Source organism: Arachis hypogaea, chromosome 3 (genome assembly GCF_003086295.3).
Source record: "Arachis hypogaea cultivar Tifrunner chromosome 3, arahy.Tifrunner.gnm2.J5K5, whole genome shotgun sequence".
Lineage (NCBI taxonomy): Eukaryota > Viridiplantae > Streptophyta > Magnoliopsida > Fabales > Fabaceae > Arachis > Arachis hypogaea.
The window spans coordinates 27911976-27928875 of NC_092038.1; the positions used below are offsets into that span (position 1 = coordinate 27911976).

Sequence of the window (16900 nt, forward strand, 5' to 3'; positions counted from 1 at the left end):
GTTCGATGGTACAACGGACCACACACATGCTTGTCTATATCGATATCTAGTGACCACCGACAGCTTGATTATCACGTCATCTTTGCGAAAATCTTTCCTCTGGTTTGAGCCAATGCAGCGGTATCGATAAAGGTATTGAAAGAAGCTACCGAAGCAACGTACGGGTTCAGGCCAACTTACAGGAAGGTCTGGTTGTCAAAACAGAAGGCAGTAGCACAGATCTACGGAAACTAGAAAGAGTCCTATGCCGAGCTACCCCATTGGATCCTTGGTGTGCAGTCTACCATGGAGGCGACCGTTGCCTTGTTGAAGACTTCTCCGGTTCGAGTCAATGATGAAGTTGACGATTCCACTGTGTACTTTCATCGTCTTTTTTGGACATTTCTTCCTTGTGTTGAAGCTTTTCGACATTGCAAGCCATTGGTAAGCATAGACGGTACTCATCTGTATGGCAAGTATGGCGAGACTTTGCTCCTAGCCATCGCCCAAGATGGGAACTCCATCATCTTGCGTATTAATTTCAGTCTCGTGGAAGGGAAAAATGTCAAGTCGTGGTCTTTTTTCCTGACCAACCTACGCCAACATGTGTCTCCGCAACAGGGGATACTGGTCATCTCGGATAGACACAACGGCATCAAGGCTGCACTTGAGGCACCTAACAGTGGGTGGTTACCCCCTCATGCGTATCGAGCATTTTGTATTCGACATGTTGCAGCTAACTTCGCACTCAGTTTCAAGGGCACGGATGCAAAGCGTTTGCTTGTGAACGATGCTTATGCAAAGACTGAGGCATAGTTTCACTATTGGTTTGATATAATGTGGACTGAAAATCTGGCAATGTGTGATTGGGCGAATAGAATAGACTACGATAAGTGGACTCAGCACCAGGATGGTGGTAGACGATTCAGTCACATGACGACCAATATATCTGAGTGTGTTAATTCTGTTCTGAAGGGTACAAGGAATCTTCCGGTTATCACCCTGGTAAAGTCCACATACGGTCGGCTTGCGGAGTTGTTTGTGATTCGTGGTCAGACGGCAGAGGCTCAGTTGGCCAGTGGTGCCAAGTTTTGCCAGTTTTTTATGAAGACGATGAACCGCAACTTGAGAGTCTCCAGGTGCTTCACTATCACCCTATTCGATAGACACCAATCTGAATATACTGTTCCCGAGACGACTTCGACCAGAAATTTTTTGCTTGGGATGTATCGAGTTTTCCTTAGGGATCGTACCTGCGACTGTGGATACTTTCAGACTCTCCATTATTCATGTTGCCATGCTGTTGCATGTTGTGCCCAGTCACAACTTGACTGGTCTGTTTATGTCGACGAAGTTCACACCATGTAGAAGGTGTTCATGGGGCAAATAATTTACATGTTTTGTGAATTTAACGTATGTGTATTCTTTTTGTTTCAATTTATATATGTTTTGTGAAGGGAATAACGCATCATAAAGAGATGTTCAAAAATAAAGAATTTATTTTAGATATCCAAACACAAAAATAAAAAAAAATATGAGAGAGAATTTCATTTTTGATAAAAAAAAGAGTAGTAATTTTAATTTTAACTTTTAAAAGTATGTTTAATTTTAGCTATTAAATTTAATTCAACAGTAATAATTACTTTATCACATTTTTATATAAATAAAAGTATAAAACAAATAAAAACTCATCTTCATTAGATATATTCTCTATAGTTTTTTTTTTTATTTTTTTTTAAAAAGGGATAAACAAATTTTAAATGAAGAAAAGTTTAATTAAAAATTACAACTCTTTTAATTATTTTGCATAATTTAATAAATAATCAAAATATTTAATATAAAATTTTAATTCATTTGATAAATATTTTAAAAATTAAAATTCAATTAAATTCAATAATTTTATTAATTTATTTTAAATGTTAGAATTTAATTTAATTGTGACTAAAATTTAATTTTTAATAAAATTTAATTTAATTTTATATCATTAAAAATTTTGAAACAGATTAGAAAGCTAGATAATTTCTTTTTGTTAATCTATTTTTAAGTAAGATCTCTCATCCAACTATTTTAAAACTTAGCCTAGGAATATGAGAATGCACCATAAGCAATTAAGCATGACTTGGTCTTCTTACCGGCCGATCAAAGCCGGCACTGTGAATCTTAGGTAATTTGCAGCCCGTATATCACTTGATATCTTTAAATTTTAAAAAAAAAATAGGTTGACAATAAATTTAGTGAATAAGGCAGTTATATATACGGTAATCACTTTTTTTCACTTGTGATTTTCATGATTTTCATAGGAGTATAGTGTGTTTTTATTTTATTGAATCAAATTTAAAGTCCGTTATTCACATTATTTATTAAAGTCATTGTCTACCTAATAAAATCGTTAAATTTATATTTAATGTTTTTACATTTTTTATTAAATAAAAGAATATTGGATATTATGTAACCGAATTCCCTAAGAAGTTCATGCATACTTTTACACACGATTGTTTTTTGTAATTTATAATATAATTTCATACACAACCTTATATTCTTCTATATCTATCTAAAATGATGACTTTAGTGTTCCTTTTATTTTCTTTCTATTTCATGGGATTTTCCCCGTTTCTGTGATTTATTTATTTAATTTTACTTAGATGTCAACAATTGTCATGAGCTCGTTAGGGTCAGGGGATGTGCCACGGTCCGAATGATTCCAAATGTATACGAATTGTTCAGAACTTTTGAAACTGGAATTGATCTGATTTAAGAATTAATTTTTTTTTTGTTTAAAATACGTAAGAAGTAGAAATTAATAAGATTTGAAAATAACTAAATATCATAGATTTATATTTTAACTAAACTTATCGTCTTAGAAAAAAAAAGAATAATTAGTGGGTTTTTTTACACATTATATATGTTGTCATCGGAACTATATAAATAGTATGCTCCATCTTCATACTGAGCATAACACACTTCACTCCCTCCGCTTTACGGATCTCTGTGTCTTTCTCCCATTGACATGGCTGATTGGGTTTCTAAATTGTTTACTTTCGTAGTCTTCCTCTGCCTTGCACTTCTGCTTTTCTCCTACAAGAAAAAAGGCCTATGGCCACGCTTTTTTTTGCCACGCTTTAAAAGCGTGGCCAAAAGTGGTCAATAGCCACGCTTTTGTGAGGGTGGCGATTGAAAAGAGATTTGGCCACGTTTTTTCTTGCCACGCTTCAAAAACGTGGCGAAAAGGGTCAACGACCACGCTTTTGGAAGGGTGGCAATTGATTAGAGAAACGGCCACGTTTTTTTCTGCCACGCTTCAAAAGCGTGGCCATAGAGAGAAACAGGGACATTTTAGAAGTGTGGCGACAGAGTTTCATTACGGCCACGCTTACAAAATGTGGCCATATCGTAGTATTCTTTTGGCACGCTTTAAAAGCGTGGCCAAAAGCTTTTTTTAAAAAAAAACCCTAAAGACCCGGCCCCTAACCCAGTCCCCAACCCAATTGACGTTCTTTCAACCCGTCCCCAACCCTTATCGAGCTACCCTCATCGAGCTCATCACATCCCTTGGTCACTCTTTCACCCTTGCTACCCTATTCGAGCTCACATCCCCGCCGTCTCCAACACCACCCTCGCTGCGCCGTTAGCCTCCGCTCCCTCTCCGCCTCGTCTCTTCGTCGCCGTTACCAGCATCCTTACCGTCAGCGTCAGCGCCAATGGCTTTCCGCGTCTCTTGCTCGGTGTCGGAGCTCGGAGGCGGCAACTGTTTTCTGCGTCTCTTGCTCGGATTCGATGTCGGTCTTGCCCTTGTTGAAGGAATAGTTGCTTTGTTGCATTGTTTCAGGTTCTTCTCCTCTTTCTTTCATGTTTCAGTTCGCGCCGGCAGTGCATTTGCAAATTTTAGGGGTTTTTTTAGTGTTGTGCACAATTTGGGGGAGGTTTTGGTGGGGAACGGGAATTGAAAAATAACGATGAAATAAAGGACGGTTTGTTTATGAGTTCAAGCCTCTGGAAATTTTGAATTCCATCTGCTTATAAATGCATTCATGAGCCAATTTTTTGGGGTTTCTTTAATACCTTGTTTATAGAATATTTTGTTGTTGTTTTGTGTGTTTGCACCTATGGTTACATGTTTGTACCCGTGATTCTTTTTTTAAGTTCTGTATTCCTCTTTTCTTTTCTATTTGTTTTCTTCACTAAATCAACTTCCTTTTGGTACTACTCTGTTGTATTTCTCTGCCCTTGTTTGATGTTTTTTCCATTGGAAATTTGGAATTTTGCTAGCAGGCCAGGGAAGTATGTGACTGAAACCTGAACTAGATGTAGGAATGATGTAATTTTCGTTGGCTTTTCAAGAAATGTTGCTTGTCATCCTTGAGTTTGTTTATTGTTCGAGTTGTGATTTTTTTTCTCTGATTTAGGGACTGGTATAACCTTGAGAAGTCGAAGCAGGTGAAGGCATTTCGTTGTGGAGAGTATGGTGAGTGCATCGAGAAGGCGAAGGCATCTACTGCTAATTCGAATAAGAAGGCGGTGAAGTATGCTCGCAGGGAGGATGCTAGTTCTGGAAGTTAGTTCATCAAAACACTCAGCACCAACTTCTTCTAAAGTTTATTCTGCAACAACTTTTGGCAGTTGCTCCATCCTGGTTCATTCACTTGGTTGGTATATTCTGTTTCGTAATCATCAATATACTTGGTATGTTTCATGGTTGGCCGTAGTAAATTTGTGTACTTAGTGTTTTCGAGTTTTTTCAATTTGTTTGCAGATGGTGAAGAAATTATAGGGCTTCAATATTTTCAATCTAGAGGAATGAACATGAAATACAATGTCTCTCTTTCTTCTTTTGGATTTATTTTCTTAATAATTTGATTTCAAGGTAGCATGACTTACCATTGATGTGAAGAAAAGAATCACAAGTTCACAACTGTGTTTCTTTGTTGTTGTTGCTTCTCAAAAGTTTTGCAGTGTCATATTCTGGATTTTTTCAAGGTACATCATGTTTAATGTTCTACTGATGTTTGTAATTTTGGCTTTCTAGGATTTTCTTGGCTTGGTGGAGAAATTTTACTATCTCTCTGGCATATATGACATTGAGCTGACTGTTGGTGATGCTGTCATGGTATCTTGAAGTGTTTGCTCAGCTTAATTTCCCCTTTCTCAATTCTATTGGCAATCTGAGAAAAAAAATGTGTATTGTTTCAGGAGAACTCTTTCTTACGGCCACTTGGCCATCTTGAATTAGATCTTCCAGAAGCACCTACTATCAAGGCACCCCGTCTTCCTCCACTAGCTGTTGATCCATACACGAGATATGGGCCCAAAGCAGAGATAACCCACTTATTCAGGACTCCTGAAAGTAAAGTTGCTGTAGAAGGGAGAGTTCAGTTTGATCTGCTCCAGGTAATGTTGATTTTGCTTTTCATTAACTACCCTCTGTTTGGATAATCCAACTTTATTGTTGAGTAAGTTTTTTTGGCTTTGTTTTATTTGAAGGTTATGCAAAGAGACTACAAATTAAGTTCTTATTCTTTGAATTCTGTTTCAAAAAGTTTAAGCTTTAAGTGTGTAATTGACCGCAATGTTTAAGACTACAAATTAAGTTCTTATTCTTTGTATTGATTGTATCGAGTTAAGTGTGTAATTGACTGCAATGTAACTTGGCTATAGCATTGTTTGATTTGTATAGTTAACCTCGGCTAATATTTTGATTTTTGTGCTTTATGTGTGTGCAGGTCAGCTTCACCGGTTCAATGGAGGTAGGCCGTGAAATAATGCATGCTGCAGCTAGCAGCAACTTGAAACAAGTTTCACTTGAATTAGTAGGAAAGTCACCTCTTCTTATCTTTGATGATGCTGATGTAGATAAAGCTGCTAGCCTTGCTCTCTTGGGCATAGTATATAACAAGGTCAAATTTCTCTTAAGTGAATAATAATGAAGAAACTCATGTTACACATTATAATGACACTCTTTAACATTTTGTTCTTGTTTCGATTTCAGGGTGAGATATGTGTTGAAAGTTCAGTGTGTTTGTTCAGGAAGGGAATGTGCTCAATAATTATATTAAAAGATGGATTTAGGCATTCTTTTCTTCCTCTTTCACACCCTGCAGGTTTTTTCAAACATTTTAACTAGAGTTCCATATTATGCTTATTATTTTTTATTTATCAGGCAAGGGTTCCTACTGGAAGAATTATTTTGGAATTGCCTGCTGGAATGTTGGATGACGACAAGGGTGATTTCGTTGGCACTGCAGTTCGTGAGGCTTCTCTCTCTCTCTCTCTCTCTCTCTCTCTCTCTCTCTCCAATTCTCTTCATGGCTTAGTTGTGCCTCTGACAGGTTGAAGAGGAGACTGGCATAAAGTTCAAACTTGAAGACATGGTTGATCTCACTGCTTTCTTGGATTCTTCAACAGGATGCAGATTTTTTCCCTCACCGGTATAGTTGTAGCTTGAAAAAAGAGCTAATAATGCATCTGCTTTATAGTTGTTCAATAATTTAGTTTGGTATTTTGAGCATAGTTTAGTTTCGTGTTATTGTACTTTTAGATTTGCATTTACCAATCAGTGAGCATTCAATTCAATTTCTGGCTATCTGTGGTTCAATCTAACAGTATTTGATAATCCTCGCTTATGGGTCTTTTTTTTCTAAATAAAATAAAATAAAATAGTGAGAATTTATTATCTCTCTCTAAGGATCTAATTTTTTTGCTAAATGATTAACAGACAGTAGACTATAAGAGACCAACCTATGAAGAAGTTGAGAACCTACAAGCCTTACTTCCAAGGGAGTGCAATATCTACCAAATGCAAATCGGCGAAATGGTGAACTTTATGGATTCAAAATGTAGTTCAATCCATTTTCTTCACTAATTTTCACTTACTATGAGTTTGGAATACCACTGCCACTATTTGTAAATGGATGCTAGGTAGAAGCTGCTCATTAGGTGCCTACTACTTTTTGTAATAATAAAGATAAATAGATGTTCAAGGTGTTTGGAATTTTTATTCCTATTAGCATAACAATGCTGATGAATTTTTATAGTAGAATGTGAACCTGGTTTAATTTGGAATTGTTAATACATGAATAAATTAGATTATTTCTTATAATATTTTTATATATATCGTTTTTGTTGGTTCAATTTGTTCTTGATATTTTGCTGCAGGCTAGTATTGGAATGGATAACTTGAACCCTTAATGCACAAAGTGGAGCAGTTTTAGGTTGATTTTGATCTTTTACTAAGTATTTAGGTTGATGATCATCTCTATTAGTGTAATTTGATATATTATGAGCAATTCTAACTTGTATTGTTTCTGTATTTTTCTTCGATTTTTAGTTTTGGAATCTGAACTCGAGATTTATTTTGTATTTGAGTAATAGGTTTTTAATGTATAAAACAATTATAGTAAATTATATATCTCACTAATTATTGTTTGATTTGTCTTGTAATAAAAATTGCATACTATATTTGTAGGTTTGGTAATAAAAAAAGATTGAAAATTTATATTGTGTAGCAATGAAGATCAAGTACGAAAAGAATTTTTTTTTTAATTTAACAAGGCTTTCGCCACGCTTTTAAAGCGTGGCTGTATATTTTGCTATCGCCACGCTTTTAAAGCGTAGCCGCATCTCCACCTATCGCCACGCTTTAAAAGCGTGGCCGTATCTCCACCTATTGCCACACTTTAAAAGCGTGGCCATATTTTCCACCTACAGCCACGCTTTTCCAAGTGGCCGTTTGTAAAAAAGCGTGGCAATAGGCTGCAAAAAGCGTGGCGATAGAGCAACCGCCACCCTTTGATAGGTCACCCTTTCAAAAGCGTGGCGGTAGCTCAAAAAGCGTGGCAAAAAGCTATTGCCACGCTTTTTTCAACTTTTCGCCACGCTTTAAAAACGTGGCAAAAGACGTGTTTTCTTGTAGGTTAACCTTATTATCATCACTAGATAAAATTAGGCATTTAGGTTTATAGGAAATGATATTGCCATAATTCTTATTTTGATAATGTTATTTCATTTTTTCTTTTTATAAATTCGTAAAAGCATACAATGCCAAAAAATCATATTTAAAGTGGCATTATCAAAAATAAGAATGGAATGATCATTTTCCAGGTTTATATGTACAAATGATAAGATGAGAGTATTTAAGAAATTTAATTAACGTGGCATGTAGCATATAGGCAGGCACATACCTACATAGAAAATGATGAGAGCACTTGTCCCCATTAAAATTTTAATTTTTTCAAAAAAAATTATATTTATATATAATATGACTCCATTCTAAATTTTAAATGATCTCATTTTAAATAAATTAAATTTAATTATTTAAAATTTTAAACTTAATTTTTAATTTTTTATCTCTTCAGTATTTTGATTATTGGTTAACCTATAAATTTAGTCTTTTTTCATTCTCAAATCACAACAACTGTAAATCTTTTATTTCTTTAAATTCTCTTAGTTTCTTTTTAAATTATTAACAATATTGAAATGAAGAGAAAATAAAATAGTAACCAAATTTTTTATTATTTATTAGTTTTATATTTTCAATCTTCTTTTTCTATTCTTTATTTAATGGTCATTTTCTATTTGTCAAAAAGTAAATTGTAAATTCTCTATGTTCTTCTATATAGTTCTCTTTTTGATATTTTTAATTCGATGAATTATAATTTAAATATTAATCTAATTTTTTATTCTCTTTATGATTTTATATATTTATTTTATTCTTAATTTATCGATCTTTATTATTTATTTTTTTTATCTTTCATTCTATTATATGTAATTATATTGCATATAAATTTTTAAAGTAATTTGATCAATTTTTAGAATATGTTTTTAATTTTTAAAAATAATAAAAGATATATTAATTACAATACATAGTTAAACAGATACATAAAATCTTTAATTCGATATTATATTAAAATTATTTAAAAAATATAAAAATTTAATTATTTTAAAAAGAAAGAAAGAAAAAATTATAAAATAAGTTTTTATTATTTTATATAAAGATAATTTTCATATACAGGTTTTATATATTTGGTATTTATATATAATTTTAGCTTCAAATTATAAATATTAGTGTATTATTAGGCATTAATTATAATATGTCAACTGTCAAATGATTCAATCTTTTATTATTATATGTATATAAAAATAAATGAAAGTAAAATTCGTTGGAATAACAAATTATTTATAATTTAATTAAAATATTTTAAGTTTAAGTTTTAAAAATATTTTTTTTATAAATTATATATAATGAATAATATTTTAAGAATAAAAGTGTTCATTAATTTTTTTAATTTTATATTTCTATTATATTTTTTGTATAATTAATCATGTTCAATAAAATTTATTTTAGTATATATATTCTTATCTCTACTTCTAAAATTTTTTGAATTCATCACTGCATGTAGGTCTAAATCAGTTAAATCAAAATATGAGATAGAGTCACCATAAAGAAAATGTTTTTTGGGTTCCATTTTGAAATAGAATAAACTATTAAAAAAATATAGAAACTTAATTTTTAATTAGTAAATATTAGTCATTTTTTGAATTATACAAATTCTTATTTTTTAAAATATTTAAAGTTTAAGGTTTATAATTTAATATTTAAAATTTAAAATAAATAAAATAATTTTTTAAAAAAATATCTGATGTTGACTAAAAAAAATTACCCCTAGCATTACTCAACCTCTCTAATGATTTCAAATTACGAACGACAAAGTCATAATATTACGAGTTTAGACTGGCCAGTTCAATCGCATTAAGCTGCAACTGCTATGCGTAAAACAATCACATAACTTGATTTAATCAAGATTTTGAATTTTGATCCTCTCTGTTTTGGTTCTTTTAATTAGAGATGCATATTGTGGAAGCACTTTGTACACAGCCAAGCGGGACATTTTCGGGACTTTGTTTCTCGAGCAGCAGCTGCGCTAACGTGTGTACTACGAAGGACAATGGAGTTGGGGGCTACTGTTATGGGCTTGTTTGTTTGTGCATTGGCACATGTTAAGAATTTAAACCCAAACTGCTACTCATGCTACATGCCTATAGCTTTTTCTTTTGAATCAAAACTGTTATGTACTTTTTCTATCGGTGAAATTTCTTTCTGAACAGGATGCATGTGTGTATTATTTTTAAAAGTGAAGTGACAAATAAAATCTTATAAACCTTATATTTCAGACAAAGTAGTTTTTAAAGGAATAAAAATATCGATAAAATTTTCAACGATAATAGATATGGATACATTGTCTCTAAATTAGTTTCCATAATCAAGATAAAAATCTTAATTTAAACATAATTTTTGCATGTTTTTTAATGTAAAAGACTTTACTGATATTTTTTTTTAAAATTAATATATACAAAGTATAAATTTTTTAAGGGCTTATTTGTTATTTTATCCTTTTTTTTTATTGACAACAATCAAGTTTTATAACCTACTTTACGATTTTATTTATGCTCTATTTAAGTCTCTTGTTACATGATACATGCGTTATCAGCGTAGTTAGTGCAGTTCGTATTTGGCCAAGCTTAATAGAATCAGTTATAGGAGATGCTAGTTTATTTAGTTATGTTGGTTAATATGGTAGGCTAGGAGCCGGTAGTTACAGCCATATGACTCCACGAGTAGTGTTGGTAATGGGTAGGGTCGTAGGATTTAGACTCTACCCTAATTCTACCCACGGATTGAAAATTTTTTTAAACTTCTACCCTATTCTACTCTATCCACGGGTTGAGAATCTCTCAACCCTAACTCTACCCGCACCCTAAAATTCTAAACCCTATCCTACCCAACCTTATCCGCAGAAATAAAAAAATTTTTAAATAAATATAAAATTCAACCATTCCAAATTTCATATATAATAATAAAATAGAAAATAAAAAACTAAGCTCAAATTAAAATTAAAAAAAAATAAAATCTTAAAGAAATCCAACATAAAATTACAAATAATATGATAATCAACTAGTTTAATGATTATTTCAAGTTTTTATAAGAAAAAAATTGTGAGTACAAGACTCACTTTCTTCACTACATACGTAACTTTTACATGTATATTATATAATATATTAAAGGTTACTCTAAACCCGTACCCTACCCTATTTGCAGGCAAATTTGCACCCTACCTGCAACGGGTGGTCCGGATTAGATACCCGTGGGTAGAGTATATATTGCCAGCCCTACAAATGAGTTATGTGAGGGTTATTTTTTTATCTAAATAAAAAATTATATTATTTACCAATTTAAATTCATTTTAGAAGATTTATCAAGATGTACTTTTTGAAAATAATACAATTTTTTATTTAAAAAATACCAGTATATGAGTTAGATGAGATAAAAAAAATATTATATTTATTAATATATGTATTTTTTGAGATATTTACATTTTGTTTGCTATCTCATTAGCATAGTGTAAAAAAATGTTAGTGTCTATCTCGTTTATATTACCAACGAGATAAGTATTAAATTATGTTTTACTCTTATCTTGTTTTTAAATAAGATATATATTTAAAAAAATTTTTTATTTGATTTGTAATTAGGAATGGTGGAGAGAAAGTCTCGTTTGAATACGCCTATCCTACCTAATACCTAGTTGTCATGATGAATTGTTGGTTGAGTTGAAAAATCTCAAATATGAGGGCATTAGATAAAATAAAATAGTGAATTTTGGATACAGACTTCTAACAGTTGTTAGAAATCAATGCTTTCGATATCGAATTCTTTTAGCTTGAAGGCAATGAACAAGTTCGAGTGATATTTGATTGTCATGCAAAATTTTGGCCTAATAAGTGATAGAGCTCTACATTGAGGTTGTAGACATCGGGGAGGTGCAGGGCCTTCAAGATCTAGTCCGCAAGTTCTATTTTGAGATTATTATAGCTGTAGAGGTTCAGCAGGAGCACCACCTCCCATCCGGTACCCATGCTTTAATCCAGTCAACCACATGGAGGAGGATTCTGGACCAAATGACGAGTATGCAATAATTGAGACCAATGTATCCAGTGACAACGATGAGGAGTTTGAGTTTGTGCATAGTACCCCAATTCTTTCTATTGAAACCAATTCTTGTAGTCTATCACAATTTTTCTATTGACATCATTTTTGTTCTAAATTAGCTGTCATTGATTCTGAGCCACTATTTCACTTTGGTTTTTGATGTAATGCAAGAGAATAATTCATTTAGTGGTCAAGGGTTGAATGATCACAAAACATATGAGATGTCAAGTTTATGTGAGGCACGACATTACAATAAATAAGAATTTTTGCAATGGTAAAAAACTATTGTTGTAGATCAGAAAATCGTTTCTAAAAGTTTAGGCAACGCTTTGACAACGATTTTTTATCTGTGGTATATGCGGCCATTACCAATGCTATAGGCAATGGTTTTTTACCTAAGGTAACGGCAACAAAAAAAACCGTTGTCCTTGTTACCCTAATAGACAACAGTTTTCACAATAATTTTTATACAACGATTTTTACCGTTGTCTGTGATTATGCAACGGTTTATAACCGTAACAGGATTGGCAACGATTCTACGCTGTTGTAACTTTGTTACTAATTTAGACAATGGTTTGAAAACTGTTGTCTTTTGTTGATGACTTTAAAAATAGTTTAAGAACTGTTGCCTTTTGTGTTTTTTTTTTTAATAACGGTTTTAATATAATTGACATTTTGTAGATACTGTTTTAATACCATTGTTTTTTGAGATTTTTGACAATAATTTTTTGTAGTTATATATTTTTTATTTCTAATGGTTTTCTCATATTATATTTAAATTAGTATTCCAACTTTTTTTTATTTAGTCCCAATAAATAACCTTAACTATTTGATTCAAATTATTAAAACAGCTAATAGAATATTTACCAACAAATTCGATTTATAAAGTATTCTATAAGATTCACACACATTACATCATCATTGCAAAATACTATAATACTAGTCTAAGTCATAATAATCTCTAACTATAACATCTTTGCAAAATATTTAATAACAGAAAAGAGTTAAAGTAATTAAGTAGTCTGTAGCTTTATCATCATGCCCACAACTTCATGACTTTTACTCTTTAAAATTTGATCTTCAAATTTTGTAACATTAAGTTCTTTTTCCCTTTCAAAAATATTTTTTTGTGAATAAAACAAAAAAATAGTAAATCAAATATAAAACTACACATTTCTAATGCTAAAAATGTTTGCTATGGAAGAGAAAAGGAGAAGGAACTAAATTGCATTGGCCAACAAACTAATTTATGACTTATGAGAATGAGATTAGGTGCATGCTTCAAGACATACAATACAAATCATTAGACAAAAGGGACAAGAATTTAATTCGGCGAAGGCTACCATAGCCTCAGACACCAAGATGCTCTGAGAGTGGAGAGAGGAGAAGTTGAGGGAGAAAGAAAGGAGATTGATAGTTGACGAGTGTTTATGGCTAAAACAATCTAGTGGACTTGCAACATTTGGGGACTACCTCTTTCACTAATGGGATATAGGATTTCTTTGGGTTGTTCAATATGTTAGCATCACAAGGAATGGATTTGGTCTGCAACCAAGGAAAAACATCAATGAGAAGAGATACTAAAGAAGAGGTTATTGGAAGAAAAGAAGAGCATGACAGAGGGGCTGGCAGGAGGCAATTAGGTGGCGAACCAGAGAATGCATGCAACAGATTTAGAGAGCGTAAGGTGAACAATATATCTGAAAATCTGAACCTATAGAGAGAAAAATCTGAAGAGAGAGACGTGTTTTTGATGGGTCAATCTATGGTACAAAATCAATTTGATACAGATTTTACAGATGTTTTGTATGAAGTAGTTTGTGAGTGACATGTTATTCTGTCGTTGTAGGGTTTGTCTCCTGATTGATGGTATGGGTGGTTGAGCCGTGAGCCAGGTTTTTTCCGTTGGAGTCTGCATTGGTGGACTTTGCCAAGAAAAACCATTGGGTATTCAATGAAGATGGGCCCTTTTTTCTTTGGCAATGGGATGAAAAAAAAAGAAAGGCATACTGTGATGCATCCACGGAGGGTGAAGCATTGAGAAAGTTTCTATGCCCAGAAACGAAGCCTTAGGTTTGAGGGAGACGAACACAGCCGTATAAGGTGTTGCCACATCGGAGGTCGAAGCCTTCAAACCAACTACAATCATGGTTGCTTTGACGTCTCCTATTGGGTGCTGACTGCGTCTGTCCCTGACACGCTGCCGCTGCAAGCGTGGTGGGAGCTGCTGTTGTGTCACTTGGGGGGATCGCCGCAGGTATGAAATAGGTTATTTTTGCTCTATTGCAGTATACTTTATTGAAACTGGGGTGTTGCTCTAGTGGTTTGGAGCATTGGGTGTAGCGAATTCAAATGAATCCATGATTTTTTTGAAAAATTCCGCTTCAATGGTTTTGGCTTTGGGGTGCACTAAGGAGTATCGTTATCTGGTTTATGTTGTTTTCCTGGACATTCGACTGCCTTCGCACTTTTCTAATTTTCAATTTCTGTCACTCGAATGCCAACGTTTGTCGACCAACATTAATAACGAAATGGGTGTAGGAATAGAGTTATGATAATAAACTAGCTTAATGATTATTTCAAGTTTTTACAAGAAGATTGTGAGTACAAGACTCACTTTCTTCACTACATACAAAATTTTTTCATATATATTATATAATATATTAAAGGTGCAGGTAGGGTGGGGTAGGGTATACCCTAAACCTATATCCTACCCTATTCGCAGGCAAATTTGCACCCTACCCTACCTTACCCGCAGCGGCTGGTCTAGATTAGGTAACTGCGGGTAGGGCATATAATGCCAACCCTACATATGAGTTATGTGAGGGCTATTTTTTTATTTAAATAAAAAATTATATTATTTATCAATTTAAATTCATTTCAGAAGATTTATCAACATGTGCTTTTTGAAAATAATATAATTTTTTATTTAAAAAATATCAGTATATGAGTTAGCTGAGATCAAAAAATTTATATTTATTAATATATGTATTTTTTGAGATATTTACATTTTGTTTGCTATCTCATTTGCATAGGGTAAAAAAAATGTTAGTGTCTATCTCTTTTATATTACCAACGAGATAAGTAAAAATTATGTTTTATCCTTATTTTGTTTTCAAATAAGATATATGTTTAAAAAACTTTTTATTTCGTTTGTAATTAGGAATGGTGGAGAGAAAGTCTCATTTGAATACGAATATCCTATCTAATACCTAGTCGTCATGATGAATTGTTGGTTGAGTTGAAAAATCTCATATTGATGAATATGAGGGCATTAGATAAAATAAAATAGTGAATTTTGGATACAGACTTCTAACAATTGTTAGATATCAATGCTTCTGATATCGATTCTTTTAGCTTGAAGGCAATGAGCATATTTGAGTGATGTTTGATTGTCATGCAAAATTTTGGCCTAATAAGTGATAGAGCTCTACATTGAGGTTGTAGACATCGGGGAGGTGCAGGGCCTTCAAGATCTAGTCCGTAAGTTCTATTATCAGATTATTATAGCTGTAGAGGTTTAGTAGGAGCACCACCTCCTATCCGGTAACCATGCTTTAATCCAGTCAACCACTTGGAGGAGGATTCTGGACCAAATGACGAGTATGCAATAATTGAGACCAATGTACCCAGTGACAACGATGAGGAGTTTGAGTTTGTGCATAGTACCCAATTCTTTCTATTGAAACCAATTCTTGTAGTCTATCACAATTTTTCTATTGACACCATTTTTGTTCTAAATCAGTTGTCATTGATTTTAAGCCACTATTTCACTTTGGTTTTTGATGTAATGGAAGAGAATAATTCATTTAGTGGTCCAGGATTGAATGATCACAAAATATATGGGATGTCAAGTTCTATGTGAGGCACGACATTACAATAAATAAAGATTTTTGTAATGGTAAAAAATCTTGTTGTAGATCATAAAATTGTTTCTAAAATTTTAGGTAACGCTTTGACAACGATTTTTTATCTATGGTATATGCAATTACTACCAATGCTATAGATAATGATTTTTTACCTAAGGTAATGGCAACAAAGAAAACTGTTGCCCTTGTTAACCTAATAGACAATGATTTTCACAATAATTTTTAAACAACGGTTAATGCAACGACTTATAACCGTAACAGAATAGGCAACGATTCTACGCCGTTGTAGCTTTGTTACTAATTTAGACAATATTTTGAAAATCGTTGTCTTTTGTTGATGACTTTAAGAATGGTTTACGAACCATTGCCTTTTGTGTGTTTTTTTTTAACAATATTGTTTTAATATAATTGACATTTTGTTGCTATTATTTTAAAACCAATGTTTTTTGTGATTTTTGACAACAATTTTTTGTAGTTATATATTTTTTAGTTCTAATGGTTTTCTCATGTTATAATGAAATCAGTATTCCAACTTTTTTTTTATTTAGCATTAGTACATAACCTTAACTATTTGAATCAAATTACTAAAAAATCTAATAGAATATTTACCAACAAATTCGATTTATAAATTATTCTATAAGATTCACACACATTACATCATCAGTGCAAAATACCATAACACTAGTCTAACTCATAATAATCTATAACCATATCATCTTTGCAAAATATTCAATAACAAAAATGAATTAAAGTAATTAAGTAGTCCGTAGGTATATCATCATGCCCACAACTTCATGACTTTTATTTTTTAGAATTTGATCTTCAAATTTTGTAACATTAAGTTCTTTTTCTCTTTTAAAATGATTTTCCTGTGAATAAAACAAAAAATGGTAAATCAAATATAAAACTATACACTTTTAATGCTAATAATGTTTGTTATGCAAGAGAAAAGGAGAAGAAACTTAATTGCATTAGTCAACAAACCAACTTATGACTTTTGAGAATGAGATTAGGTGCATGCTTGAAGACATACAATACAAATCACTAGACAAAAGGGACAAGAAAAGCTTCATTT

The 16900-nt window shown here is 32.3% G+C and overlaps 3 protein-coding genes across 7 annotated transcripts; all 3 read left to right on the forward strand.

Annotated features, from left to right (window-relative positions):
* Window positions 1–285: 285 nt before the first annotated feature.
* LOC112775494 (uncharacterized) lies at window positions 286–795 on the forward strand. The gene has a single exon (XM_025819134.1). The coding sequence runs from the start codon at window positions 286–288 to the stop codon at window positions 793–795; it is 510 nt and encodes a 169-aa protein (XP_025674919.1).
* A 21-nt stretch (window positions 796–816) lies between these two features.
* Window positions 817–1347, forward strand: LOC114927460 (uncharacterized). The gene has a single exon (XM_029297403.1). It carries the CDS (start codon window positions 817–819, stop codon window positions 1345–1347), a length of 531 nt encoding a protein of 176 aa, XP_029153236.1.
* Window positions 1348–2931: 1584 nt separating this feature from the next.
* LOC112775503 (uncharacterized) lies at window positions 2932–7401 on the forward strand. 5 transcript variants are annotated; one of them, XM_072232680.1, is made up of 10 exons: window positions 2932–3805; window positions 4383–4622; window positions 5003–5083; window positions 5167–5364; window positions 5697–5870; window positions 5963–6042; window positions 6134–6221; window positions 6303–6401; window positions 6689–6809; window positions 7129–7401. In XM_072232680.1, the coding sequence occupies exons 3-10, from the start codon at window positions 5081–5083 to the stop codon at window positions 7131–7133; spliced, it is 768 nt and encodes a 255-aa protein (XP_072088781.1). In that variant the 5' UTR covers window positions 2932–3805; window positions 4383–4622; window positions 5003–5080; the 3' UTR covers window positions 7134–7401. The 5 variants fall into 5 exon arrangements, with proteins under 5 accessions (XP_072088781.1, XP_072088780.1, XP_072088778.1 ...); XM_072232679.1 differs by having other exon boundaries at window positions 3463–3805; window positions 6689–6787; XM_072232677.1 differs by lacking the exon at window positions 7129–7401 and having other exon boundaries at window positions 3463–3805; window positions 4383–4626; window positions 6689–7074.
* Window positions 7402–16900: the final 9499 nt, after the last annotated feature.